Source organism: Falco naumanni, chromosome 17 (genome assembly GCF_017639655.2).
Source record: "Falco naumanni isolate bFalNau1 chromosome 17, bFalNau1.pat, whole genome shotgun sequence".
NCBI classification, from domain to species: Eukaryota; Metazoa; Chordata; class Aves; order Falconiformes; family Falconidae; genus Falco; species Falco naumanni.
The window spans coordinates 1524400-1551557 of NC_054070.1; the positions used below are offsets into that span (position 1 = coordinate 1524400).

At 44.7% G+C, this 27158-nt stretch overlaps 1 protein-coding gene across 16 annotated transcripts in view; it reads left to right on the top strand.

Moving 5' to 3' along the window:
- The window catches only part of IGFN1 (immunoglobulin like and fibronectin type III domain containing 1), a 62783-nt gene that overhangs the window by 34021 nt on the left and 1604 nt on the right, over positions 1 to 27158 (top strand). For 2 of the 16 annotated variants that reach the window (XM_040616408.1, XM_040616409.1), the window contains exons 6-28: positions 449 to 571; positions 3014 to 3153; positions 3402 to 3501; positions 4357 to 4404; positions 5028 to 5073; positions 5841 to 6015; positions 6607 to 6720; positions 7715 to 7886; positions 8507 to 8779; positions 9459 to 10808; positions 11884 to 12660; positions 12736 to 15624; positions 16909 to 17033; positions 17809 to 17950; positions 18473 to 18769; positions 19405 to 19704; positions 20619 to 20792; positions 21655 to 21783; positions 22274 to 22576; positions 23877 to 23965; positions 24913 to 25108; positions 25742 to 26041; positions 26550 to 26876. In XM_040616408.1, the coding sequence (XP_040472342.1) occupies positions 449 to 571; positions 3014 to 3153; positions 3402 to 3501; positions 4357 to 4404; positions 5028 to 5073; positions 5841 to 6015; positions 6607 to 6720; positions 7715 to 7886; positions 8507 to 8779; positions 9459 to 10808; positions 11884 to 12660; positions 12736 to 15624; positions 16909 to 17033; positions 17809 to 17950; positions 18473 to 18769; positions 19405 to 19704; positions 20619 to 20792; positions 21655 to 21783; positions 22274 to 22576; positions 23877 to 23965; positions 24913 to 25108; positions 25742 to 26041; positions 26550 to 26876 (8589 nt within the window). The remainder of the gene's footprint in view (positions 1 to 448; positions 572 to 3013; positions 3154 to 3401; positions 3502 to 4356; positions 4405 to 5027; positions 5074 to 5840; positions 6016 to 6606; positions 6721 to 7714; positions 7887 to 8506; positions 8780 to 9458; positions 10809 to 11883; positions 12661 to 12735; positions 15625 to 16908; positions 17034 to 17808; positions 17951 to 18472; positions 18770 to 19404; positions 19705 to 20618; positions 20793 to 21654; positions 21784 to 22273; positions 22577 to 23876; positions 23966 to 24912; positions 25109 to 25741; positions 26042 to 26549; positions 26877 to 27158) is intronic. The other 14 variants (XM_040616412.1, XM_040616419.1, XM_040616413.1 and 11 more) reach the window with 14 other exon arrangements.

The following is a 27158-nucleotide window of genomic DNA, read 5'->3' on the forward strand; positions in this document are numbered from 1 at the left end:
TTGCTTTTCTTGTTTGGTAGGTAGGTATCTGTCTTTCACCACCACAAGGAGAGATACCAGTAACTGGCCCATCAGGTTCTGCTGACCTTTGCAATAGTGTCTTTGTCATGTCAGATTCTGAAGTTTTCTTTGGAACAATAACAGAACATAAAGCATTCTCTATCCAGATCGCCACTAGACCTGTAAGCCGATGTGGGCCTGGATTGTGATCTTGCTTTCAGATTTTCCCATTGGGCCCTAGCTTGGCAATGAATGAGCACAACATCACAGACTGTAACGCTCCAGCCTTTGGACACGCTTACAGCCTGTAGTACTAGAATGCAGGTGTCCTTTATAGCCAGGAGGAGCTCAGCAGGAACAGCTACTGTTCCACAGAGGCAATGCAGATTGAGAGAGTTTCTAAAGGACAAATTATCTTAACTGAATGTATTTTTCCTTGCCTTCCTAGTAAGATCCTTCAAGAAATCTTCCATCCCAGGAGTTGTTATCACCCAGTTTGTGGATGATATTCCAAAAGGATGCAGCACACCTGACTTTGAGCGGAAACCCGTCACTCTGACATTGCAGGAAGGTGAGATTCTTGAAGAGCAGTCAAAGCCACAGACCATCTCACCTTCATTAAGCAATTATCATAATTAAAGGAAGCTAGTCTCTAAGGAGATTTGACTATACCAGAAAAAAAGTGTTGTGTGGCCAAAGTCTTTGTTGTACCGATGAAAATGCCATCAGTACTGATAGAGGTATTCCGAGTTTTCGCTAGCATATGCAAGATCAAAATCTGGCTCCTAATGTGTACAACAAATCCTGTGAATTCTGCAGGAAGCTCTCCAAGTATTTCGCAGCAAAAGATTAAGGACATGGAAAAAGTCGGTGTTTCCTGTTGAACTAACTAATATAGAGTGTTCAGCACCAAAATTAACTGCTTTTTGAAGTAAGATGTACTGACTGCAGATGCTGTTTAGGCTGTACTTCAAGAAGCAGTATGGATCGTTAGAGTACAGAGAGGGCAAGTAAAGAACACCCTGCCTTTCAGTGTCGTTACGCCCATCGGTTGATTTTCACGAGCCATTGAGATTTTCTGAAGGAGCGCAGTGGCCTCTAGTGGTACCTTCCTCCTCCTCCACCTTCCTCCCGTTGCACGTTTCAGGCATGAACCGGGGCGGTGTGGTCAGCCATCCTGCCTAAATTTCTCAAGTTATTTCATTTGCAGTGGGTTCCTCGTAGTTCACATACAAGATGTTAGGGCCTCCAGGCTGGTCACTGTGAACTGAATTCAGTGGCTGTGCAGAGGCACGAGTGTCTCTGTATCACCGTTGCCCCATTGCATTCAGCGCCTGGATTAGCTGATACTCCTAGCTGTGGACTTGTGTCCTGTGACAGATGGCAAGGATAGGAATTTTCAGCCAGAATGCCTAAAATTTGGCAAAGGTATAATCAGTTGGAAACAACCTTAATATTAGATAGTACCGGAAGCTCAGAAATAGTTGGAAGATGTCTTTTGATAAGAATCTGTTGGCAGGAGCTTGCTGCATCAATTAAGTTTTTTGGTGTTGACTGCAGAAGGGTGTGGGAAATATTGCAAGACTTTCTGGGGAGAATTTTTAACACTGTTGGTCACCTGAAGACCAAAACTATTGCATAAGAAAGATAGTAATCGTTTCCACCCTGAGCTACATCCCCAGTCACAACTCATCTCCGTTCCTATTGCCCTGTGACACTCCCACTTACCTACACGAGTCATTTCTGTGTTTTGTTTCATATTGTTTCCTATGTCTTTGAAGCCTTTTGGGAAAAAAAAAAAGGTTTGTACTAGGCAGTGGTAAAGCGGTTAGAGGTTTCTGTGGTCAGCTGCAGTATACTCAGGTTCTTAGGAAGCAGAGGTGAATGAGAGAGCTCACAGGTAAACCCCATCCACTTCTCCCTTCCTTACCTCTTTGAGTAGCTGAGCCTGGTGTGTTTGGGGTGCAAGGTGGTGCTAAGCTAGCAGACAAGGAAGATATTCCAGACAGAAGACATGCAGGGAGTAATGGGGAAACACCTTAATCTGCATGGGTCTTCCCAGTTGTGGTACAGTGTTGTCTGTTAAGAATGGGTTTTCTGAAGTGTGCAGAGGGGGTATTTTCTGGTTTCCACCTCCTAATAAATCCAAATTTATCCAGATGAAAAAGAGACCGGGAGCTGCAACTATTCACAGGTGAACTTTACCGGTGACTGTAGAGACAGGGGACTCCAGCACACTAAGTCCTTTGTTATTTAGCATCCAGCCCAGCATGGTCACAGCAAAGAAAATAGTCTGAAGGAATGGAGAGGCAATGGGAACTTTAGGGGAATATATGCGTGACGAGAATGGATCTGGGCATTTCATGGCGGTGGCACAAGTAGTTCGTACAAGTAGCCAGAAGCAAGTCTAGGCTGAACTTGCTATAGCGCCACTGATTTCAGAGACTCACAGGATGTTAGCAGTCACGTCTGGCAGGCTAACACCACATTTTAAGGACTTTTTATGGTTGAATACAGGCAAACCCTGACGTTACTGGTGTGGGGAAAGGTAGCCCAGCCTAGACTTGAGCTAATAACTGCTTGCTTTTTGACCCTGCCCAAGTATTGAGGGAGGTCAAAGTCAAACCAAGATACCAAAAAGCTGCTCTCTCGGGTACATGATTTCTCTTAGCCACATGGCTGTGCAATAAAAACGTAGGCAAAGGCCATACGTGTCAGTGGTGAATTTTGAAGTTAGTTTTCAAGTAATCTCTTTGAAAGACAGTGAGTTAGGATGGAGATTATGGCAGATGTCTCACAGTAATTTGGGCATTCAATGCAACTTAAATTGGTAATTTGGGCATCTTTTACAGAGAAAACAAAAAGATATAATTATTTTTGAAGAATGTTTCTGCCTAAAACAAAACAGATGTCTCACTCTGGAGATCAGTCTGTTGACAAAATAAGGGGCCTGACATGAAAGTGCTTACATTCAAGCTGTCTTAAATAACTAATTTCTTGCCTCTTTTCAAAGGTAAAAATGCCATTTTCAGAGCTGTCGTCAAAGGTGTCCCAACCCCTGACGTGAAATGGACACGTATGCAAGGAGGAATGGATGATCCTGCCAAATACGAAACATTCTTCAATAACATTACAAATGAATTCATTCTGCAGGTAAAGATCAAATATTTCAGACAGGACTCATGGAACCAAGAGTGCAATGGAAAGGAAAAACCTGCAGTGGGCTGATACAGATGTCAGCAGGTCTGAGAACACAAAGATAAGCAAACTAAGCTTTTTAGATCATTCTGGGAACAGAAGAAAGATCTGAGATGTCATTTAGTGGCTGTTTTATTAGAAGCTGAAGGTGTATGAGCTGAACCACGGCACTTGTGAGCTTTTACTGTGTTCCTCTTTTTAAGATAAACCACCTGACTACAGATGACAGTGATTTGTATCGTTGCTGTGCTGTGAATGAATATGGGGAAGCTGCATGCTCTGCCGGCCTCAGGATCATACAAGGTAGGATTGCCAGGTTCTGTCCTCCAGAGGTCCTGTGGTCCCAAGCGGTTTGCTTTGCTGTCCTCTGGGGGTGGGTGCCCAGAGCATTGTCTAAGTATCCTTGCTGTGAAGGTCTGTTTTTCCCCTCACTGGGGACTGGAGGTCTCCTGTGACTCCCCTCATGTTAGTGGCTCCATGACAGTATGAACCTTAAGGCAAGGGAGAAGAAATTGTGGGCACTGCACTGGACCATAGTCAGACACTCTGGATTTAGTGTTGAATTGGCTGAATGATTGCTTTATGATGTTGAACAAATCAGTATTTTGGAGGGGATTCATCCCACTTCAGACATCTGTGGTGTCCACCTGACCTAGTCCCCTGCTTCCCTTTATATTCAGTGGAGAGAAATGAGGACTTTGTGGGTACGATATAACTGAACTATTATTGGAATCTACTTGAGTAGGAGGTGAACTATGTTGGAAGCATCTGTTTCACCTGTGTGCCTGTAACGTAAGCTTAGAAGGAAACTATCTGTGTTTGGCCAGATAATCCTTGCACCTTGGCTCCCCATCTCTAAAACAAGATGTTAATATTTCATACCATTGCTTAAACTATAAGCTTCATAGGGCAGAAAATTTCCTCCACTGTGGAGAGTATCCAGTAAGCACAGAGTTGGTTGTTACAGAAATATTGCATTTGTAAATGGAGGTTACTAGGAGTCAGGGTCAGATTGACAAGGAAATTCAGACTAGGATTTCCTCTTGCATTGGTATCAGATACAGAGGGTTTATAGTTCAGTGGTTTACTGCTGTTAGTTTGAGTGTTAATTTGTTCAATTTACGGCTTGTTTTCCCTGTTTTCTCTTATAAACTACAGTTGGCTTTAAGAGGAAAGCGAAATACGTTCCTGTTCATCCTGCTGATGGTAAGTTAGAGGTTTATATATATATATATACACACACACATATATATAAAAATATAAATATACAGTTAGATATAATTTCTTTTTTTTGGGGAGTGGTATAATTAATTCTTCTCTTGTCTACCACATTACTACTGCCCCAAACTTGTAAAGAATAAAGTAAGACAAGGGTTAATGAACTCTAATGTTCTGTCATCTCTTTCTGCTTGCTCTTTACCTTTGGGTAAAGTGACATTCTTAGACATGGCTTTGAGCTGTTCTAAGTAATGAGTCTGGAATTGTTAATGCTAGAAAAGGGTTTTGTGATGTCAAATACAGCTGGATCAAACACAACATGGCTGGAATATAGTGGGTCTCTACAGTGTCCTCTCTAGAAAGAGAGGAAAGCCCCCTAGGAAAAGATGATCTTTAACCCCACTCAAAGATGTGAGTATGGCAGAGAATACTGGCTCTAAGTTTCATGATAGTTTTTTTGTAAAGTGTGAAAAAATCACCAGGGGTAAACAGCGTAGCAGAATGGCCTGTTTTCTGTGGCTGTTTTGCATTATCTTCTTTTGGGGGATGTATTTTACAGTGTTGGGTATCTGAATGTTTGTTGTTCCCCCCCCCCCGCTCCCCTTTAATAGAGTTAAAGAAGACGCTTCAGGAATTCAGGAAGCTGCTGAGGAAGCGGTAAGCCTCTAATGAAGGCCATTGTTACACTTCCAAGATGTTTCTTGTTGATAGGGGACAGCTTCATAGATCTTCAAGGCAACATGTCTTGTTTCCAAAATTGTTGACAATCAATATGGAGAGACATAACAAGACTGTTTGCCACTGTCTGTAAGGCTGAGATAAAGAGCAGGTATCAACCTCATTTTGAGGTGTATGTTCCTTTGCACCACAAGTGTTTGATTTAAAAGATCTGTTTCTCTGCTTTCTTGTTTTTAGCTCAGAAATAACTTCCTAATTGACAATTCTTCATCATCTTTCTGGCTGATCAGGGACTGAGCCCTGGCTCCCAGGCCAACTGCACAAACTGCCATGTGCACATTGCAGAAACCCCTTCACTTCCCAGGTGGGACCCTTCAGAGATTGCCTAATGGGAATGATCTCTGGCCTGTGCAACATCCCAAATTGTGCTGAGAAGTTACTGGAGAGAGTGCAGGCTGGCCTGGGCCAAAGTGTGCCAGTGACCAACAATTTAACAATGCAGCCAACTGCATTAGTCTTGCCCTGTACAGCCCAGGGCAAGACTGTACCCTGGCAGCATTGAATTTGTGGCATAGATGCAGAATACTTGTTCTGGAAGAGTCCCATTCTTTCTTGTCTACATCTACAGGGCCAAGTAAACTACAAAAATGGAGAGAGAGATTAAAGAGGATTAAATATAGAAAAACAAGACATCTTGTTGCCTGTCAAAATATTTTGATTTTTTTTTTCCCCATCCTGGTTCTAAGGGCCCCAGCACCAAAACCAAAACCCTTGGACAAAGAAGCAGTCTGGCAACTGTTGCTGCATGCAGATAGGAGAGATTATGAAAAAATCTGTATGAAATACGGAATTGTTGACTTCCGTGGGATGCTGAGAAAGCTGCAGGAGCTGAGGAAGGACACGGAGAGTGAACAAGGAGAGGTAAAATAAACTGAAACCACTGAAAACACTGATTTTTAACAAATTGCAGAGTGCTATAGTTCCGCAGTAGCTTCTGAAAACAGGCTAAACCTTCCTAAATTTGCTTTGTAGATGAAATTTTTATTGCATGACAGAGAATGATTTATGACAATGTTTTAAAGAGGTCCTACCTCTATATTCATGCAGATGAAAATGCTATTGACTTTTTTGAAGTTCAGTTCATAAATTACAGGGGATTCTGACCATAGGGTAATGCTAAAATCTGTATTCGGTTGCCTCTGATGAGAATCTGGACCCCAAATTGAAAAGTTATATGCCTGAGAGTCAAAATTGGCCTTTACGTACCAGAACATGTAGAAACCTGGATTCTTAGTGGCTGCATAGTGTGTGAATGACTAGGAGGTAGCACATAAAATATAATTTGCCTACAAGAGGAAACTCTGGAAACTTACAGATGTTTCTTCTATACACATGAAGTTAGAGGTAGCTCTTTTCTCTGCAGTTAAAATGTAGATTTCACCTTAGTTCAACAATTTAAGAACTTCTGTCATGGTAGCCTTATTTAATAGGCTCTTGTATCTTTCTTTGCAGCTAATACACAGTATCAAAAACTTTGGACACATCAAGGTCAACAAGGAGGGAAAAGCTATGTTCACTCTGGAGATGGACCTGAAAAATAGTAACAGCAAAGTTTATCTGCTGAAGGTGAGGGGGTGAGATGAGTTGGCCAGCTTATAGCAGTCACTGAAGTCTTCTTGCATAAAATGCTTGATCTGCTGGGCAGTGTCTGAGAGCAAATAAGCTTCTTAAAGTTGTCTGTCCACTGCAGAAACCTAGATTGGCTGGGGAGAAGTGTTGGTGTGGGTATCCAGGAGGTCTTTGGTGGTGAATATCACTTGGGATTTGTAGATCCATGTAGAGGGGAAACAGTCAGTTACTGACATCCTTTTGGCTTCAAGAGCTCTTCCAGTAAGAGGAAATTCTAACAGTGTCTTTCAGGCTCATATAAGAAAAACAGACTGATTTTATTCACCTTCTCGAGTGTGTTATTCCACTACAATTCACTTTTGTGAAAGAAGATCTCAAGGAAGTAAAACATCCCATCTAGTTCTGTAGTTATCCTGGTGTGATCCCCAGGTGATCAGTGCTGTGGATGGTTTTCTGGAAGATACATTTCCAACTGTGGTTAGTGGCTTTAATACAGGGGAAATTGGAATTCATTAAAGAGGAGGTCAGATGAACTCTATGAACTTCTGAATCAGATGCATGACATGAAGTCGATGCAGCCACAGGATGGAGAACGTAACCCAAGTGTTTTCCTGTCTGTAAAGTGGTGAACTCGCCTGCTTTATGGCATCCATCTATGAGGATGCTAAATCTAAGCAAAGAAAGTACTTTGTCCTCCAAGTTACAATAACTGTGTATTATTTAAGTTTCAAACCCTTATCTGAGCTAGCAGAGTGCTATTGTTTTGCCCAGTTCGAGGGTCTGATGCTCTGCTCTGTGCAGGACTTACTGCACATAGTATTGCCTGTGCGTTACATAAGCAATGAGCCCTGTGAGTAGTAATAGAGTGTAGGCTTCTCTGCTGTTAATTGTTTATATCAAGGTGATCATAATACAAATTTGGCCTCATTTGCTTGGAATGACATGCACTAGTTGTGCATTGCCTTTAAGAGCGTATTCTTTCTCTTCCTAGGATGGTGAGAGGGTCAGATATGGAACGGAGGATGAATACAGAAAGTACTGCCTGAGGAGAATTGGAAAAAGGTATCATTTCATTGTCAACGATGTGCAGCCAGAAGATGCAGGCATGTACCAAGTCAGAGTGGAGGACGTACCTGTTTTCTCAACTGAACTGGATGCTGAATGTAAGGAATCGAGTTAGATGCATGTGATATGCAACTGTAACAAGGAATTATTTTTGGCTGGAAAATTGTATATAGGAGCATATGCAAAGCTCAGCAGTAAAGCCTGATAACTACAGAAGATGTTTTTGTGTTGCCAAGTAAGGGCTGCTTATATGACACAAGAAAAAGAGGGAGGATGATTATGTGATATGGGTGTTGCATTTGTGGTCGGAAGTACTGGGTTCAAGTACCACTTTTGTTCTGACTTCTGGATGACAGTGAGAAAATTCCTTAACTTACCCATGCTATAGTTTCCTTTTGTAAGCTCAGAATAATAACTACCATCTTGATACAAGTATCATGCTGCTGAAATACATTAATGACTACAAATTACCACACATCACTGCGATGTGCTGATATAAATATCTCAGAAGATAACAAAAATCTATTTTTCTGCTTTTCTGTCCTGTAGAACTGGGCACAGGAGCACATCTCACTTTTTCCTTTTTCTGCTTAAACTAGTGCTTGCAGACATGGCAAGTTCCTGTCTGTCTGTCTTCCTTCAGCTGCAACAACTTCTTCTTGGAGGACAGAAATAGCTCTCTGTTTCCCTTCTACAGCTTTTGATTTTTCCATTGCAGCCATCCCTGTGAGATTTGAGCGGCCACTCAGTGATGTGCGCTGTCCTGAGGAACAAGATGCCGTCTTTGAATGTAACCTACGCACACCCTGCTACGATGCTGTGTGGCTACACAAAACCCACCTCCTCGAAGCAAGCGAGAAGCACCAGATCTCCGTAACACCTGATGGTCTGACCCACCAGCTGATTATCAAAAACGTTGTGCCCTCTGACAATGGCATGTACACGCTCGACACCGGACTCTGCTCCTCAAATGCCTGGCTTGTTGTAGAGTGTAAGTGACACTGCATTATTCTCATGGTGTTGGCTTGAGGTCTGTTAACAAAACAATATTCCTCTCACTGCCCGATTGCTTATTGAGCTGATTCTATGCTGAGAAATGAATTACTAAGCCTCTAGTTCCTAAATTATATTTGGAAAAATGAAGGTCTGGTTAGACCCTGTCCTCTTCAAATGAGAGGGTTTTTTTCCTTTTTATTAGTCCTGACAAATCCTATTGGCTTATTTACTCTACAGCTACTCTGCGCGTGAGAGACTTTGTAACTCCTCCAGGGCTGGAGGGAGAAGGCAGAAGGAACTAATGAGTCCCAGAAACAATCTAAGCCCCTCTAAATTAGACCTGTAATGCTGGAAATTTGCCTTGGTTTTCTGCTTTTTTTGTTTTGTTTATATGGGTTTTTTAACAAGCATGTTTCCACTAAAAATAATTGTCTCTTTAACTAAGAAATGTAAAATTACATCTGAATGTGACACTGAAAAAGTCAAGGTTTGAACTGAATTGAAATGTATTTAAATATATTATGTTTCTGTGTCCTAGAATGAAATTACAACAAATGCTAACACATTTTATTTGGCTGTTGATGCAGTACATGACCCATTAATTGTTCTTTTTTCCCCCTCTCTTTTCCTGTAAATTATATCTCCTACAATCAAACAATGCATCTTCAATACAGATGCCAAAGGAAAGAGAAGACAGCATGAAGGAGGTGAAAGAGAGAAATCTGAGTGGCTGAAAGAAACATTACCAGATAAAGACAGGGCTAAGAAACTTCGACGCAGAGAATATGTTGGTGATGAAGATAATCTTATGGACACTGGCACGGAAGAAGATGGCTTGTACAGAAATGGTCAAGGCCATTCCATTGATATGGGTAGAAACCGTAGATTTTTGGGAAAAGATGAGCTACATGGAGCCCATGGAAATGGAAGGATGGGATTTGGGCAGTTTTCTGGAGCAGACCTAGATGGAGACTCAGTGGCAAGTGATGGTAGTGTCTTTGGATTAAAAGGCTTAGGAGGCAAAAGTGGGCTAAGGCCTTTCCGTGGCAAGGATTCTGTGACAGACAGAGCAGACACTGGTGATGAATTAGGAGAAGCAGGTGAACGGCATTCTGTGGGTGGCAGAGATGATGGTACGCTGGATGCTGTTAACATTGGCATGGGTGATAGAGGTGTGGGCTCTCAACGTGACAAGGATGGTAGATTAGGTGATGCTAGTTACAAAGCTGGCTTTGGGAGTGTTGGGAGATTAGGTGCTACTGATGGAAGTTCTGTGTTAGACAGACTCGATCGTGATTCAGCTGGAGGAGGAGATGGTAAAGGTGATCGGTTCAGTCGGACTAGTCTGGGGACTGTAGCTAGAAAAAATGTTGCAGATACTGAGACTGCAGGAGGAATGAGGACCTCCTATGGCCAGGATGGTCTGCCAACTGCAGCCGATATGAATGGTGCAAGCATGAACAGAGGACAAACAGGGACTCCCTATGGCAAGGATGGCCCAACACTTAATGCTAGCAGTCATTTAGGTCAGGCAGGAAGGTCAGGCTTGCTATATGGCCCAGGCGGTCTTCCAGCTGGAGACAGGGCTATATCTGGTGCAGGTAGCAGTACCACAGGAGAAATGGAGGCATTGTACGATCCAGATGGTCATCCATTTGGAGCACGTCTTGGTGATGCTGGTGTAGCTGATGCACGTGGAATTGGGTCTTCCTATGGAAAGGATGGTTTCCCAGCTGGCAAAGCCATTGTTGGTGCCGGTGTAGATGGTGCAGACATATATAGAACTTCTTATGGAAAGGATGGTCTCCCAGGTGGCACAGGCATTGGTGGTGCTGTTATAACTGCTGCTGGAGGAGTTGGGTATCCCTATGGAAAGGATGGTCTTCCAGCTGGTGCAGGTGTTGGTGGTGCAGCGGGAGTTGGGTCTCCCTATGGAAAGGATGGTCTCCCAGCTGGTGCAGGTGCTGGTGTTGGTTCTCCCTATGGGAAGGGTGGTCTCCCAGCTGGTGCAGGTGTTGGTGCAGGTGCTGGTGCAATGGGAGTTGGGTATCCATATGGCAAGGATGGTCTTCCAGCTGGTGCTGATGTAGGTGGTGCGGGGGGATTTGCGTCTCCGTATGGAAAGGATGGTCTCCCAGCTGGTGCAGGTATTGGTGTAGCTGGTGCAGGGGGGAGTTGGGTCACCATATGGAAAGGATGGTCTCCCAGCTAGTGCAGGTGTTGGTGTAGCTGGTGCAGGGGGAGTTGGGTCACCATATGGAAAGGATGGTCTCCCAGTTGGTGCAGGTGCTGGTGCAGCTGGTGCAGGGGGAGTTGGGTCTCCCTATGGAAAGGATGGTCTCCCAGCTGGTGCAGGTGCTGGTGCAGCTGGTGCAGGGGGAGTTGGGTCTCCCTATGGAAAGGATGGTCTCCCAGCTGGTGCAGGTGTTGGTGTAGGGGGCATTGGGTCTCCCTATGGGAAGGATGGTCTCCCAGCTGGTGCAGGTGTTGGTGTAGCTGGTGTAGGGGGATTTGTGTCTCCCTATGGAAAGGATGGTCTCCCAGCTGGTGCAGGTGCTGGTGCAGGGGGAGCTGGGTCACCATATGGAAAGGATGGCCTCCCAGCTGGTGCAGGTGTTGGCGGAGCTGGTGTAGGGGGATTTGTGTCTCCCTATGGAAAGGATGGTCTCCAAGCTGGTGCAGGTGCTGGTGCAGCTGGTGCAGGGGGAGTTGGATCTCCATATGGAATGGATGGATTTACAGCTGGTGCAGGTGTTGGTGCAGGTGCTGGTGCAATGGGAGTTGGGTATCCATATAGCAAGGATGGTCTTCCAGCTGATGCTGATGTAGGTAGTGCAGGGGGATTTGCATCTCCATATGGAAAGGATGGTCTCCCAGCTGGTGCAGGTATTGGTGTAGCTGGTGCAGGGGGAGTTGGGTCACCATATGGAAAGGATGGTCTTCGAGCAGGTGCTGGTGTAGCTGGTGCAGGGGGAGTTGGGTCTCGCTATGGAAGGGATGGTCTCCCAACTGCAGCAGGTGTTGGAGCAGGGGGAGTGGGGTCTCCCTATGGGAAGGATGGTCTTCCAGCTGCTGCTGGTGTTGGCGGTGCTGGTGTAGGGGGAGTGGGGTCTCCCTATGGAAAGGATGGTCTTCCAGCTGGTGCTGGTGTTGGCGGTGCTGGTGTAGGGGGAGTTGGTTCTCCCTATGGAAAGGATGGTCTCCCAGCTGGTGCTGGTGTTGGCGGTGCTGGTGTAGGGGGAGTTGGTTCTCCCTATGGAAAGGATGGTCTCCCAGCTGGTGCAGGTGTTGGAGCAGGGGGATTTGTGTCTCCCTATGGAAAGGATGGTCTTCCAGCAGGTGCTGGTGTTGGTGGTGCTGGTGTAGGGGGAGTTGGTTCACCATATGGAAAGGATGGTCTCCCAGCTGGTGCAGGTGTTGGTGTAGCTGGTGCAGTAGGAGCTGGGTCACCATATGGCAAGGATGGTCTCCCAGCTGGTGCAGGTGCTGGTGCAGCTGGTGCAGGGGGAGTTGGTTCTCCCTATGGCAAGGATGGTCTCCCAGCTGGTGCAGGTGCTGGTGTTGGTTCTCCCTATGGGAAGGGTGGTCTCCCAGCTGGTGCAGGTGTTGGTGCAGGTGCTGGTGCAATGGGAGTTGGGTATCCATATGGCAAGGATGGTCTTCCAGCTGGTGCTGATGTAGGTGGTGCGGGGGGATTTGCGTCTCCGTATGGAAAGGATGGTCTCCCAGCTGGTGCAGGTATTGGTGTAGCTGGTGCAGGGGGAGTTGGGTCACCATATGGAAAGGATGGTCTCCCAGCTGGTGCAGGTGTTGGTGTAGCTGGTGCAGTGGGAGCTGGGTCACCATATGGAAAGGATGGTCTCCCAGTTGGTGCAGGTGCTGGTGCAGCTGGTGCAGGGGGAGTTGGATCTCCATATGGAATGGATGGATTTACAGCTGGTGTTGGTGCAGGTGCTGGTGCAGGGGGAGTTGGGTCTCCCTACGGAAAGGATGGTCTTCCAGCTGGTGCAGGTGTTGGTGGTGCAGCAGGAGTTGGGTCTCCCTATGGGAAGGGTGGTCTCCCAGCTGGTGCAGGTGCTGGTGCAGCTGGTGCAGGGGGAGTTGGTTCTCCCTATGGCAAGGATGGTCTCCCAGCTGGTGCAGGTGCTGGTGTTGGTTCTCCCTATGGGAAGGATGGTCTCCCAGCTGGTGCAGGTATTGGTGCAGGTGCTGGTGCAATGGGAGTTGGGTATCCATATGGCAAGGATGGTCTTCCAGCTGGTGCTGATGTAGGTAGTGCAGGGGGATTTGCGTCTCCGTATGGCAAGGATGGTCTTCCAGCAGGTGCTGGTGTAGCTGGTGCAGCGGGAGTCGGTTCTCCCTATGGAAAGGATGGTCTCCCAGCTGGAGCAGGTGTTGGTGCAGGGGGAGTGGGGTCTCCCTATGGAAAGGATGGTCTTCCAGCAGGTGCTGGTGTTGGCGGTGCTGGTGTAGGGGGAGTTGGTTCTCCCTGTGGAAAGGATGGTCTCCCAGCTGGAGCAGGTGTTGGCACAGGGGGAGCTGGGTATCCCTATGGAAAGGATGGCCTCCCAATTGGTGCAGGTGTTGGTGTAGCTGGTGCAGCGGCAGTTGGGACACCATATGGAAAGGATGGCCTCCCAGCTGGTGCAGGTGCTGGTGCAGCTGGTGCAGGGGGAGTTGGATCTCCATATGGAATGGATGGATTTACAGCTGGTGTTGGTGTTGGTGCAGGTGCTGGTGCAGCGGGTCTTGGGTCACCATATGGAAAGGATGGCCTCCCAGCTGGTGCAGCGGGAGTTGGGTCTCCCTATGGAAAGGACGGTCTCCCAGCTGGTGCAGGTGCTGGTGTAGCTGGTGCAGCGGGTCTTGGGTCACCATATGGAAAGGATGGTCTCCCAGCTGGTGCAGCGGGAGTTGGGTCTCCCTATGGAAAGGATGGTCTCCCAGCTGGAGCAGGTGTTGGCACAGGGGGAGCTGGGTATCCCTATGGAAAGGATGGCCTCCCAATTGGTGCAGGTGTTGGTGTAGCTGGTGCAGGGGGAGTTGGGTCACCATATGGAAAGGATGGTCTCCCAGTTGGTGCAGGTGCTGGTGCAGCTGGTGCAGGGGGAGTTGGATCTCCATATGGAATGGATGGATTTACAGCTGGTGTTGGTGCAGGTGCTGGTGCAGGGGGAGTTGGGTCTCCCTACGGAAAGGATGGTCTTCCAGCTGGTGCAGGTGTTGGTGGTGCAGCAGGAGTTGGGTCTCCCTATGGGAAGGGTGGTCTCCCAGCTGGTGCAGGTGCTGGTGCAGGTGCTGGTGCAATGGGAGTTGGGTATCCATATGGCAAGGATGGTCTTCCAGCTGGTGCTGATGTAGATGGTGCAGGGGGATTTGCGTCTCCATATGGCAAGGATGGTCTCCCAGTTGGTGCAGGTATTGGTGTAGCTGGTGCAGGGGGAGTTGCGTCACCATATGGCAAGGATGGTCTCCCAGTTGGTGCAGGTGTTGGTGTAGCTGGTGCAGGGGGAGTTGGGTCTCCCTATGGAAAGGATGGTCTCCCAGTTGGTGCAGGTATTGGTGTAGCTGGTGCAGGGGGAGTTGGGTCTCCCTATGGAAAGGATGGACTCCCAGCTGGTGCAGGTACTGGTGCAGCTGGTGCAGGGGGAGTTGGTTCTCCCTATGGAAAGGATGGTCTCCCAGCTGGTGCAGGTGCTGGTGCAGCTGGTGCAGGGGGTATTGGGTCTCCCTATGGAAAGGATGGTCTCCCAGCTGGAGCAGGTGTTGGCGCAGGGGGAGTTGGGTCTCCCTTTGGAAAGGATGGTGTCCCAGCTGGTGGAGGCTTTGGTGTAGCTCACGCAGGGGCAGTTGGTTCTCCTTATGGAAAGGGTGGTTTCCCAGCTGGGAGTTATGGTGGTGCTGGCTTAGCTGGTGCAGATGAATTTGTTTCTTCTTATGGAAAAGATGGTCTTCCAGGTCGAATGGGAACTGGATTTGGTACTGGTGCATCTGATTTTGGTGGTTTTGGATCTCCATATGGAAAGGATGGTCTCCCAGGTGGGCATGAGGCTGGTGCTGGTGTATCTGGTGCAAGGGGTGTTGGTTCTTTCTACGGCAAGGATGGTCTCCCAACTGGGACTATGGGAGGAGCTGCTCGTGTTCCGTTTGGAGGTGAAGAATCAGTGGGATCTTACCGTGGCAAGGATAGTATGCTGAGTAGAGGTCAGGGATATATGGGTGGATCAGGAGGAGACAGCTTTTCCTCAGAAGGTAGTGATGTTGCAGGGTCTGCAATACGGGGTGCTGGGTCTCCCTACGGCAAGGACAGTGGGTCTGCTGGGGCCAGGGCTGGCATGGGTAGTGGTGGGAGGCTGGGAGGTGATGAAAGGGGGTTACATTCAGTCCGTGGTAAAGAAGATGCTGTTGGACGAGGTGGTGAATATAGGCTGGGTTCACATCCTGGCAAATCTTCTATGGGAGGTGAACCTGGAAAGGGCACTGCCAGTGATTTCAGAGGATCAGGGAACAAAGGTTCATCTGATGACAGAGGTTCACATTCAGGTCAAGTTGATGCCAAGGGTCAGGACAGAGATTTAGGCCAGGTAGACTCCCTTTATGGCAAAAATTCTGCCTTTGGAGGGACAGGGAGTAAATCCCGTAACAGATCTGCTGATGGGAGGAATTCAGGTGGTTTTGGTCAAGGTTCACTGGATTATGGCCAGATGTCAGATCTTTATGGTGGACCTCCTTCAGTAAATCTGAGAGAACAGGAACCCAGCCTTGATATTAAAGCAAATGATTTCTTGAATACGGAAAGTATGGAAAAAAGAAGACGTTACTGTCTAGATGATCTGAAAGGTACGTGTTTAACTGATGGCTTCTGTATCGGTGGTCTTTGCATTTTGATACTCACATTCCTAATCCTGGAGAGAAATTGAATGTTATGGTTTAGACGAATGTAGCTATATGTAGAAATTTGGTTATATCATGGTCTATTCCTAATTTTACAAATGATTTGCTGTGTAGTCTTACTCAATTTGCTCAGATCAAACTGCCGTAAAAGGTCTAAATGGTCTTTGTTTAAATTATCTAGAGCAGGAATCACCTGTTCATTCAAGTGTATGATTCATATCCACATGGAACAGACTTCAGTTCACAAACATATTAGTTCCCATATAGTTTCAAGGAATATGGCCATGTTTCTTTTATATTGCTCCAATTTGAAACTTATTGTTTCACTTTGTTTGTTCTAACATCTAGTGCAAAGATCTGTGTATTTCCAAGTTCTGGGAATAAATCTGTGCCTGCTTATATTGGATTAATATGCACATTGAGCCTAATGTAAAGAGCTCTTTTCTCTTGTAACATCAGAAATAATAAGGTGTTGCATGTAGTAAAAGGAGAGTAATGTGTATGCAGCTGTTTGACTTAGACCAGTGGCAAGACTAGCGAGACGATACTTTGAAAACTGTAGAAATGAGAAACTTCAAATGTATAAGTGAAGGGGAATATTTGCCTAATGGAATTCTGACAAGTTAGAAATTATCAAGACAAACAAAACATCAGTATAAATAAGGAAGTAAAATCAACAAAATTGGAAGTAATGGGGAGGGAGATGGGGTGTTTATTAGGGAGGGGATGAGCTTGTTAATGGAGAAGAACTTGGGACGGGAAAGAGGAATATGGGGGGTAGAGAATAGTGTGACCGGGGGCTGTTTGGGGGGAAGTGGTTGGGCAGCCTTGGACCTGGTCAGTGCAGAGGAGAACGGTGTAATAGTATATCCATATCCCAAAGTGCCCTGCTTCTTTCCACTGGCTGCAGAGGGAGCCAAGACAATTAGCGCAGATTTAACATAGCAAATCTGTAGATGGATAATGTGATTCGTGATGAATCCATTGCCCATTAGATTGATGTCAGGACTATATGGTATGCAGGCCAGCTGGCATGTGCCTTCAGTGCAATAAGTTAATGCCAGCTGGCCCACAGCCTTGTTGTACAAAAGCCTGCCATGACCACAGTATGTTTTTTTAAAAAGCTCTCTTTTCTTCTCATGTGCACATGCATTTTCATTTATACATTTCTCCCGGTCAGTATAACACAGAGTTAGCATCTTTTCAACATTTTCTTTTCTGAATGTTCAGCACCACGCTGTTTTATCAACAAACAGTTATTTGATGTCAGAGTCCTGAAAGGGGAACCAGCCGAGCTGTCTTGCACTGTCAGTAAAGATGAAGTGACAGGAACCTGGTTTAAAGATGGATTAAAGGTGGGTGTTCTCTAGCTGCTGTTTTCTTTGGTTAGCAATGCTCTGCTCTCAGGCTCTACCTCTTAAGTGTCATGTCAAGGTGTCCTTCCCTCTGCCAGTCTTACTGTAGTCTGAGTATGACCCTGGAAGGATTCTGTGGGAGCCTTTTGATAACAAAATTCTTGATACAAACCCACCAAGATTTCTCCTCTTCCCTCTGCAAGACATTTCCCTTCTTGATGACAACAGAAGTCTTTGTGCTTTCTATTCTTTTTCTTGTGTGGAGATGGTGTGGGTCTCTCCCTTGCAACACAATCCTTTTCCTTGGTGAATGTAAGAAACGTGCAAAAGGCGAGGGAAAAATCTTCAAAGGATCCTTCCTTCCAGCAGACATAACACAGAGTGCTTTTTCAAATTAGTGCTTAAGGTCAAACAGACATCGTATTCAATCTTCCAAAACAGCACTAAACAGTAATTCCAGTTGTGGGACCTGGATGATACTGTAGGAGTTCTGAGGTGTCGTACTGGAGCGTGGGCCAAAGTTTTTGTCATTAAGAATAGAAAGAAAGAGCTTGGAGATTTTACTAAAATTCATTTTAATGGTGTTTGAATCAAGTCTTTGTGGGAAGTATGTTGATAATGCTTATATGCGATGTTGCCAGATGAGTAATCCCAGAATATTACTGTAATTAAACGTGTATCATTCATAAGTCTTTTCAATTACATTTTGAATTTTTGTCTGTTTAAGTTTGGATTGCCCTTTTTTTAAGAATGGTCTCTGTGCTTTACCTTGTAGTTAAAAAACATGGATGGAATCTTTTTTGAAAAGAAAGGTCTAGTCCACAAACTAATTATTAATAAAGTGGAAGATATTCATGCTGGGAAATACAGGTTTGAAGGTGGGGATATAAAAACTGAAGCTTCAGTTTTTGTTGAAGGTGAGTCTGTTCAAACTACCAATGCAGTATGCTAACCTTGATGTGCTCTAAACCTAATACGTTTTCTCAGAGACCTCCAGCTGGTTATTGAGGCAACTTTATTATAAAGAATTACCATGTAAATGGGAGATAGGTTTTGTACAGGTTGGTGCATTTTGTATTTACAAATTTAACTAGGTTGCCTTCCTGAATAGCTTCTATTATTAACCCAGAGGGGTTGTTTGGGGTGCATATAACACTTTGTCAGCCCAGATTCTTCATTCTTGTGTTTAGCGTATTGCCTATGAGAAAGCTGCTCCATTGAAAAGGGCAGTATGATACCACAAATGCTTTGCAATAATTATCCTGTTGCAAAGTACATGTATGTATGTGAAGCACCGAGCACGCAACTAAAGGTGAAGGTCCAAATGTTCTGAGCTTCTAAGCATTAGTGGCAGCATCATGAGGGGAAGCCTTTCCCTCCAAGGTGAGCCTTATCCTCTTTGAACTGCAGTTTTTAATGATCTTGTATCACCTGCTTAGATCCTCCACAGGTTGACAAAGTTCTCCTCAAAAACTTAACAAGCGTTCCTACTGTGGCCAAGGCAGGGCAGCAAGTAAAGATCAAGATCCCTTTTGAAGGTCGGCTACCAGTCAGAACAACGTGGCTGAAGGACAAAATGGAGCTAGCAGATGACACCAGGATTCGTGTTGATAAAACAGAGACCTTTACCATGCTGTCCATCTCCAGCTGTGAGAGAAAGGACTGTGGGGATTACAAAGTCAGGCTGAAGAATGACAGCGGAGTCCTGGAGATTAACTTAAAGCTTGTGGTAATAGGTAAGAGCCCCACAGCATCCACTGTGGCTTTCATTGTAAAGCTTAGGCAGGGAACCCGTTAATACTGGTGACAACCTTATTTAGAGCTATTGCCTGTTCCAAGATGAACAAGACTATGTAATTTTCCACTAAATTAGGGTCCAAGCAAAGATTGCTGACATGTTTCTTGCCCTTTAATATGAGGTGGGACAAATCTAGTTTGGTTTTACACAGCCTCAGCAGCTGAGTTTTGAATGTTGGGTGACTGTGGGAGCTGGAACTATGAACAACAGGGAAATTTATTAACATTAGATTATCAAGGCCAAGTTCAGCCCTGCCATAAATGCCGGTACTCTTTTGGAAGACCAGAAATGGTGTTCTTCCTTTATAAGCAAGCTGAATTGGTGCCGTGCTTATGAGGACAATTAGCTCATGGAGCAAGGGCCTACCTTCCCCTCACCACCCCTCCTTATCAAAAGTTAGTGGAAGTATTTAAGAGACAATTCAAGCACCCATCCCTCGTTCTGCAATTATGCGTGTATTCCATCAGAATCGGAGTCTCCCAGCTGGTGAGCAAGAGACAGTGTTTGCTCCAAACCCAGGGGCATGTCTGGCTCTGGAGCCAACTCATAGTCTCTCTGTGTTTGTCTTTTCAGACAAGCCACAGCCACCTGCAGGACCCATCAAAATTGTAGAAAGCTCTGCAAATGACATCACCATTCAGTGGAAGCCCCCAAAGGATGATGGAGGCAAACCAGTACAAAGCTACATTGTTGAGAGTCAGCAGGTAGGCAAGAACGACTGGGTGACGTTGGGAGAAGTGCCCAGGAGCTGTACTACGTTCACCACGAACAAAGTGGAACAAGACATGAGCTACTACTTCAGGGTGAGAGCTGTAAATGCCGAGGGAACTAGTGATGCACTGGAATCAGATGAAGTGAAGGCTGTTAGTAAAGGTAAGTAAATACTTTCCATAATAGTGTTCAACACTATCTGGGAAATTCATTATCAAAGCTGATATCAGACTCACTGCATTGTAGATGTTGCTACAGATCTAACTTGAATCATGGCTGTGAATTCTTCACACAAATCCATGGAGATTGCATATCAAGACTAGAAGTTTATTGCAGGCTCTGGTGGTGCTGAGTGAGATGGCATTATGTTCTCATTTATGCTCCATTCTGAATTGGAAAGCAAGTTTCATGGGGGAAATGTAATATGCATAAAGATCAAAGGAAATTTTTGGCTGGAAGGGGAACATGTGAGGCCTTTTCTTGACTCCATAGGTAAAGGAGTGTCTCCATATGTGCAACATTTTTCAGCATGACCGCTTCATTCCCCTGATTCCCAAACTACTAATTCTATTTTTTGTCCCTTAATGAGTTTAAATACTAGAACAGTTTTGCCGTGGGCATGAATGTAGTACTAGAGAGAAAGCAATGCTCTGTTCTATTTCCAATTATCTTCTTTCTACATTCTCCTCCTCATGATTATGAGAATCTCTGTACTTTGCTTTAGCAGAGGGCTAAGAAAATCCATTTTGTTTCCACTTTCTGTCATGAAAAGCAAGAATAATGCCGACTTGTTCTACTGTGTAAGAATGACATACTTCACTCGGTAGGCTGACAGTGGAATCGTCAGTCATGGTGACAGCAGGTCATTCATGAAAATGAAATTCAGGAACAGAGGTCCATCATGGATCCTGTTTGTGTGGGGAATAAGATACACAGCTTCAGGTCTCAGTCAAACGGTTTCAAAACACATCCATATGAATACCTTGGGGGAACTGGAAGAGTAAGTGACACAGAAGACATTCTTATCTTGCAATAAAAATATACCTGCTAATAATGAAACACTAATCTCTCTCTAGCTTCACCTGGTGCCCCAGATCCCCCTGAGATTGTCAGTGCCAGCAAAGACACCATCACAATATCCTGGAAAGCACCTCGTAAAACTGGCAGTTCCCAAATCGTGGGATATATAATTCAAAAGCGTAAGAAGGGTACCGTGACCTGGCTGCCAGTCAACAACGTGCCTATAGCAGGTAGGTAGCTTAAATCCCGGAACACACTGGAAGACTTGAAAAAGACAAAAAGGTCAGCTGGGTTCAGGAGCTGCTTAGGATCTTACACCTTTTCACATCAGTGTTTTTCTTCATGAATTCTTGAGATGCTTGCTGTCCCTGTCGCAACCATGTTACCCCGATCTGAATTTTTACCTTCCACAGCTGTAGTGTATATGTTTCCTCACAACTAAGGTTCACAGCTATGCCGTAGCAAAGCCAGGTCTTGAGTTTATATACAACCGAATGCCCAAGGGGAGGATTATGATCTTTTCTAGATTGTGTGCAAGCATATGGCTGGAGAAGTGTGCAGAGATGCTCACTGCTGCATCCTGGGATGTAGCTCCTCTATAGATAAACTGAGGTCTCCAATTTCTGGAACTAAAGTCTTCACATGCAGAACTACTGTCCTCGGTTCTTGTACTAGGAACTCATCAGATGGAAATTTATAAGTGGAAGGTATATAAAGAAACCCAAGTGAAATGCATGAGCTCCAAGATGCATTTTGACTATAGCTAACATTATCTATCAGGTGCAAGCTAGGACTTCTTATCTGGTGTAGAAGAGTTCAGGATCATTCCATGAGGCAAAGCAGTATTATGCTTTCTCTAACTTTTAATAGCTTTTAAGTGCTGTTTGATTTGAAAGGGAATATAATGATCATGTCCCAGAAGTACACATGCTCTTGGGTAGGGAAGGGCAGGGTAATCAGTGACAGCATTTGTACATGACTCCAGAGAATTATTCAATCCAATGTTCTACAGGGAGTAAAGTACAGCATTGGTGTCTTCCCCTTTCTTGCTTGAGGAACACCTGAGCCAACACACTCCTTTTCTTTCTGCAGACAAGAAGCTGAAAATGACCAGTCTCAAGAAAGGTCTGCAGTATGAATTTCGTGTGGCAGCTGTCAATGCTGCTGGCGTAGGAGATGCCAGTGAACCGTCACAGCCTGTCTTTGCGCGGGATTCCACGAGTAAGTGCACTGCCCCCCATCCTTCTGGCTTGGGGATACATAAAGCTGAATGTAGACTGACAATGCATGTTTTTAAATGCTTTGTGAAAAAGTATGTGAAAACAAAGATCAAAGAATTGGGGAATGTTTCATGGCTGAGAATCTGCTATCAGCATGAGGAAGCAATGGAAGGATTTCCTGTGTGATGTCTAAGTTGGATGTGGCAGACTCCTGCGTGGGGGTTACATACAGTGTGGAGAAGTATTCAGGATGGCTTGCAGACTGTTTCAGGAGTGTCGTAGGTTGTACTGCATAGCTGGCAGGAGTAGGCATCTGGATCCAGCTTTGAAGAACTGGAACAAAGTGGAGTCAAGACAGCAGGGTGGATATCCAGTGCACTTCCTGAGATGCCCCAACATTCTTGAAGTGACTCAAAAGAGGGGACAGAAATCCTAGAAAAATTGTAAAAGTTTAAAAAATATAAAAATGTAAATAAAATTCCTCTTTCCAGAGCCTCCAGGTCCAGTGCAAGACCTTAGAGTGAGCAGCAGCAACAGCACTAGTGTCACCTTGACATGGAAGAGACCTGAAGCAAAGGATGGGATTGATGTGAAAGGCTATGAGGTGGAGATGCGGTCTTCTAACAACCTCAGCTGGACCAAATGCAATACTCTCCCCATAGAGGTGACCACTTACACAGTTAAAGGCCTCCAAGCCAAGGAGATTTACTTTCTGCGTGTGAGAGCCATCAATGACAGTGGCTCAGGAGAAGCCGCAGAGCTTGAAGCTTGCATTGAAGCTGCTCCCGCTGTAGGTAAGTCAGAGCGGGCTGCTCTCAGAGTGAACGAGCTCATTCTTTAGGTAATGGGACGCAAGCAAGGTCTGCAGGACGCTGTGAAGAGCTGCTTTCAAGTCCCAGACTGCAGCTGAAGGACAAGTACTACATCACTCCTGTAGAGTATGGTCTTATTAAGTCACGTCATGAGGAAATTCTGAAGATTTAACTAATAATAAATGTATAATGCACAGTGTTCAGCTCATGTTAAAGACTCATTATGATAAAAGAACCCCTAAACCTCTGGTTTTGCCTGGGATTTTTGTTTCGCCCCCTGTGCGGAGCTATACCACAGTCACAATCACCAAACAGAAACCGCACATGCTTTGTGCTCTTTTAAGGGAAAAATAGAGGTTTCAGTCAATATTTAATACAGTCTTGTGGAACCCAGCATTTTATTTCATTCTATTAAATTGCAGTTGTTATGCTGTTTTTTATAACCTTTATTTTCCTTTTTAATTTTCTAGTTTGAAAGTTTTTACCTTTTTCACTTTTTCATCTTTACAGTCTGTAGCTCTGTTTTTCCCCCTGCTGTTTGGGAATATTGCAGAAATGCAGGAGTAAGAGATAATTGTGTGAGGGATTCATCTTCCTTAACTTGGATCCCAAGTGAAAATGTCTACTTTTGGCCTATGCTTGCAGACTCCTTTTGTAACCGCTCAGTAAATAGATAAATGTGGGTCCCTCTGGGAAGCAGTTTTTTCAGTTTGAAACTGGACGTGCTAGATACAACTTAGCACTATTGACTTTGGCATTTTTAGAAGAATGCTAAGTACAGTAGTATATAATATTGATGAAAAGAGAGAATAAAGAAAAAATATTTTAAATACTAAAGAAGCTTATTTTTAATAAACTCAGGCTAGTTTCTTGAGGATGTTCTGTACTCTGTATTGCATGTATATTTCGGAAGTGTCCGTTGCAATCCCTTTGTCCGCAGATGTCATTTATACAAAATCATCCATATGATGGGGTAAAGTGTGTCAAAGAGACAGTTTCTCTGCGACTGAGACATCACATGTATACAAACGTTGTTGTGAATGTGGTTTTTCATCATTTCCCGTTGTTTACTCATAGTGACAAATAGTAAAGAAGTGCGAAAGGTGTAAACTCTGGTACTGAATCGAGGAGCATCTTTTCCACAGTAGCACTATGAGTTTATCAACAGCCTGCAGACCTGCTGTCAGAAAGGCATTAGGGGTAGCAAACACGCGTATGAATTTGTCAGCCAGTGGCTCTGTAATAATGTACAACTTTTTATTGTAATTACTGTCTTTTCCAGTTTCTCCCAGGATACTAATAGATGACAAGGTGAAAAGCTCCCTGGTTATAAAAGCAGGAAATACCATCCGAGTGGATATTCCCTTTGAAGTAAGTATTCAAATGTGTTTGTAAGAATTCCCCATCTGTTTCTATGTTGTATTCAATAGCAGACATGAAAACTGAGCTACTGTTTTCTTGGCATGAAATTTTGTTTACAAGACAATGGGCAAATCCTTTAACCTGCCTGTGCTGGGTATACTTTCTGCATGAGAAAAACATGAATGAGAATGCAGCTGTCACTCTTGGCATTAGTTTTTTTATGAGATTGTGGTCATTCATCAGCCTCTGCAAACAAGGCACAATGCTATTCATCCAACCATGACAGATTAGTACCAGAAAATATTGATATACTTAGAGTTTAAAAATCCATCAGTTTCCCTCTGATTCCCTCAGAAGGCCTCGTGGCAGCATTTCTAGCAACATCTTGACTGTGTTTATCCTACTAAGCAGTAGGACTTGAGAAACAGGCATGCACTGGCAGAAATCCTGTGTTCTTTGACAAGCTTGGAACAACATAGGTGAGGTCTGGGGTATCGGGAAAATGTTGATGAAGGCAAAGGGTGTGCATTTGCTGGCCTTTCTCCTGATCTCATGGAGAATAGAGACCAAAGATGGCACAATGGAAATAAAGACTTTGAGGATGTGTTTTCTTTCCAAAACCAGCACATCTTTTAAAAAGTAGAAAATACTAACTACTGATGTCATCTGTTGTTCTTGATCTAGCACACCTTGTTTGTCATAGTTAACCTGAACACCTTACTACAATAACATTCTTAAAAGACACAGAGAAAGAGAAAAGTTACAAAGAAACTTCAGAGCAGCCCTTTATCTATGGCTCTTAGATCCATCTTGGATCTGTATTTCTAAATATTACTTTACTGTGTCATGTAGGTATACATTTGGGATGGAATTCATTCAGGTAACGAAACTGAAGATGTGAAGACACAATCTGGAGGCAAAACATGTGGGCTTATAACTTGTGTTGTTCTTTACAGGCATCACCAGATCCAGTGGTGACCTGGTTAAAGGATGGGCTTCCTCTTCCAAACCGGGCTACAATAAACACCAAGGATGGTACCACCCAGCTGCTGATTGGAGCAGCTGAGTTCACTGACAGTGGCATCTACACTGTTGAGCTCCAGAATGGCTTAGGGAAAAGAGAAACTTTCAGCTTCCAAGTTCGAGTTACAGGTAACTCGCTCACTACCATATACACGTACAGATTTACTGCGGATAGGCAGTAGGCGATGAGCTGAGTTGAGTGCAGCGAGCTCTGATGCAGTTAGGCCATGCAGGCACAGGGAGAACTAGAGCACAATTTTCCTGGAGATTCACTCTGTCCGTTTTGTGATATCACTTGGCCATGTCTGCAGGACAGAGCAGTCTACTAATTAGAATTGCACTCACACTTCCAGAGTGACTCTGCTTAAAAAGGCGAGGTTGCACAGATGGATAGTGCAAACTGCAGAGGAGTAGTTCATGCTCTTTGTAACAGTCTAAGGTTAGCCAGCAGCAGGCTGTAGGACATTTAGTCATAGCTACAACAATTGTATATGCTGCCTCTCCAAGAGGTGTAAAAGTTCAGCTGTACCAGCCCTCATCACCTCCCTTCATGGGAAGGCAGCCCAGCAACGCAGGTGTAATGCAGCAGAAGGTCAGTTAATAGCAAATGAGTTTTTGGGACCGGAGGAGGAATCAAATTTTATTCTTTCTAATGACCAGGATGTTTACTCAGCCCCCAGACAGAATGGACTCAAAGTTTTTAGGGTTCTGTACTGTGCCACTTTCCCTACATTTCCCTACATATTTGCCTTCATCTGACAGATACCCCACAGTCTCCTGGGCCTATTCAATTGCAAGAGAATGTGCCAAATACAGTGACAGTAACCTGGGAGCCATCACCATCCGAGAAATGGGAAAGTGATCTCTACTACACAGTCCTGAAACGCGAATCACAGAAGGGCTTGTGGCATGTGGTGGGTGACCTGATCTACACTAACAAGTTCACATTCACCAAACTGATCCCAGGCCGGGACTACTACTTTAGGGTTGTGGCAAAAAATAACTTGGGAGCCAGTGGTCCGTCTGAAACTCTGAAGCCTTGGAGAATTCAAAAACCAAAGGGTAAAACAGCTTTTACAAATATTTATCTGTGCGTTGTTTCTTTTGTTGTTTTTAACACACCATCCTGAAATGGGTCTTTCCTCCTGTGAACATTTAGTTGCCCAGAACAAGAACGTGTAGAGATACCCTAAGAAATTCCAGTTTAACAGGGAAGGCTTGTCCTTTCTGCGTGGACACTGTGCAGACAGATGCTTTGTTTCCAGCCATTATATCATGCAATTCACCCCAAAATTAATTTCCAACAAAATCTAATGCTTAAGTTTTGGAGAAGCTAAAGTTTCTGACTTCAACGTTAAATACTGGCTAATTTGAGAAGAAACATAGATTACAGATAACAATTCTTAGGTGCATGGGATGTCTGGCCATTTACAGTGCAGGATGCCAGACATTCTGCACAACAAAGTGTCATGATTAAAACCCAGTCCTCTAAACCCTGACGTGGGTAGCTGTGGAGCAGTATCTGAGTGTATGTTTGTAAGTTGCTGTTGTGTTTTTCTTCTTTTTACAGCTGAATGTCATGTCAAACCACAGAAATACAGGGGAGTTAATCAAAACCAGCCCCCGAGATTCCTCGTCCCGTTGAAGCCTCATGTGGTGACTACTGGGAGCGAGTGCCGTATGAGCTGTGCGGTTGGAGGCCATCCGTCTCCAAAGATCACGTGGTACAAGGACAGCAGAGACCTCTCCAATGATCCTGCCTATTTTTGCACAAATGACTTTGGTGTCTGCTCCCTGGTCATCATCGGTGTCACCAAATGTGATGAAGGACAATATATGGTAGAAGCCACCAATGAATCGGGCCATGCATTCAGCAAAGCCTTCCTCACTATTAAAGGTAACAAACTTCAGTGCTTCTCTTCCTTCATCATATGATGTCAAGATCTGTCATTGCTGTCAAGATGCCCATACAGCTTTATTTACTGACAAGAGCAATCTCCTATAAGGCAGTGTATGTGCTTTACTGAATTTTTATTGTCTTACTAATGATCAAGTGTGAAACAAATAGAAATGAAAAGGCAGACATGAGAAAAACACATGATTTCTACGTGAGCCAGAGGTTTTGGCTGATGTTGGGAAAATCTTTTAGAAACTTTCCCATCTTCATTTGATAATGTCT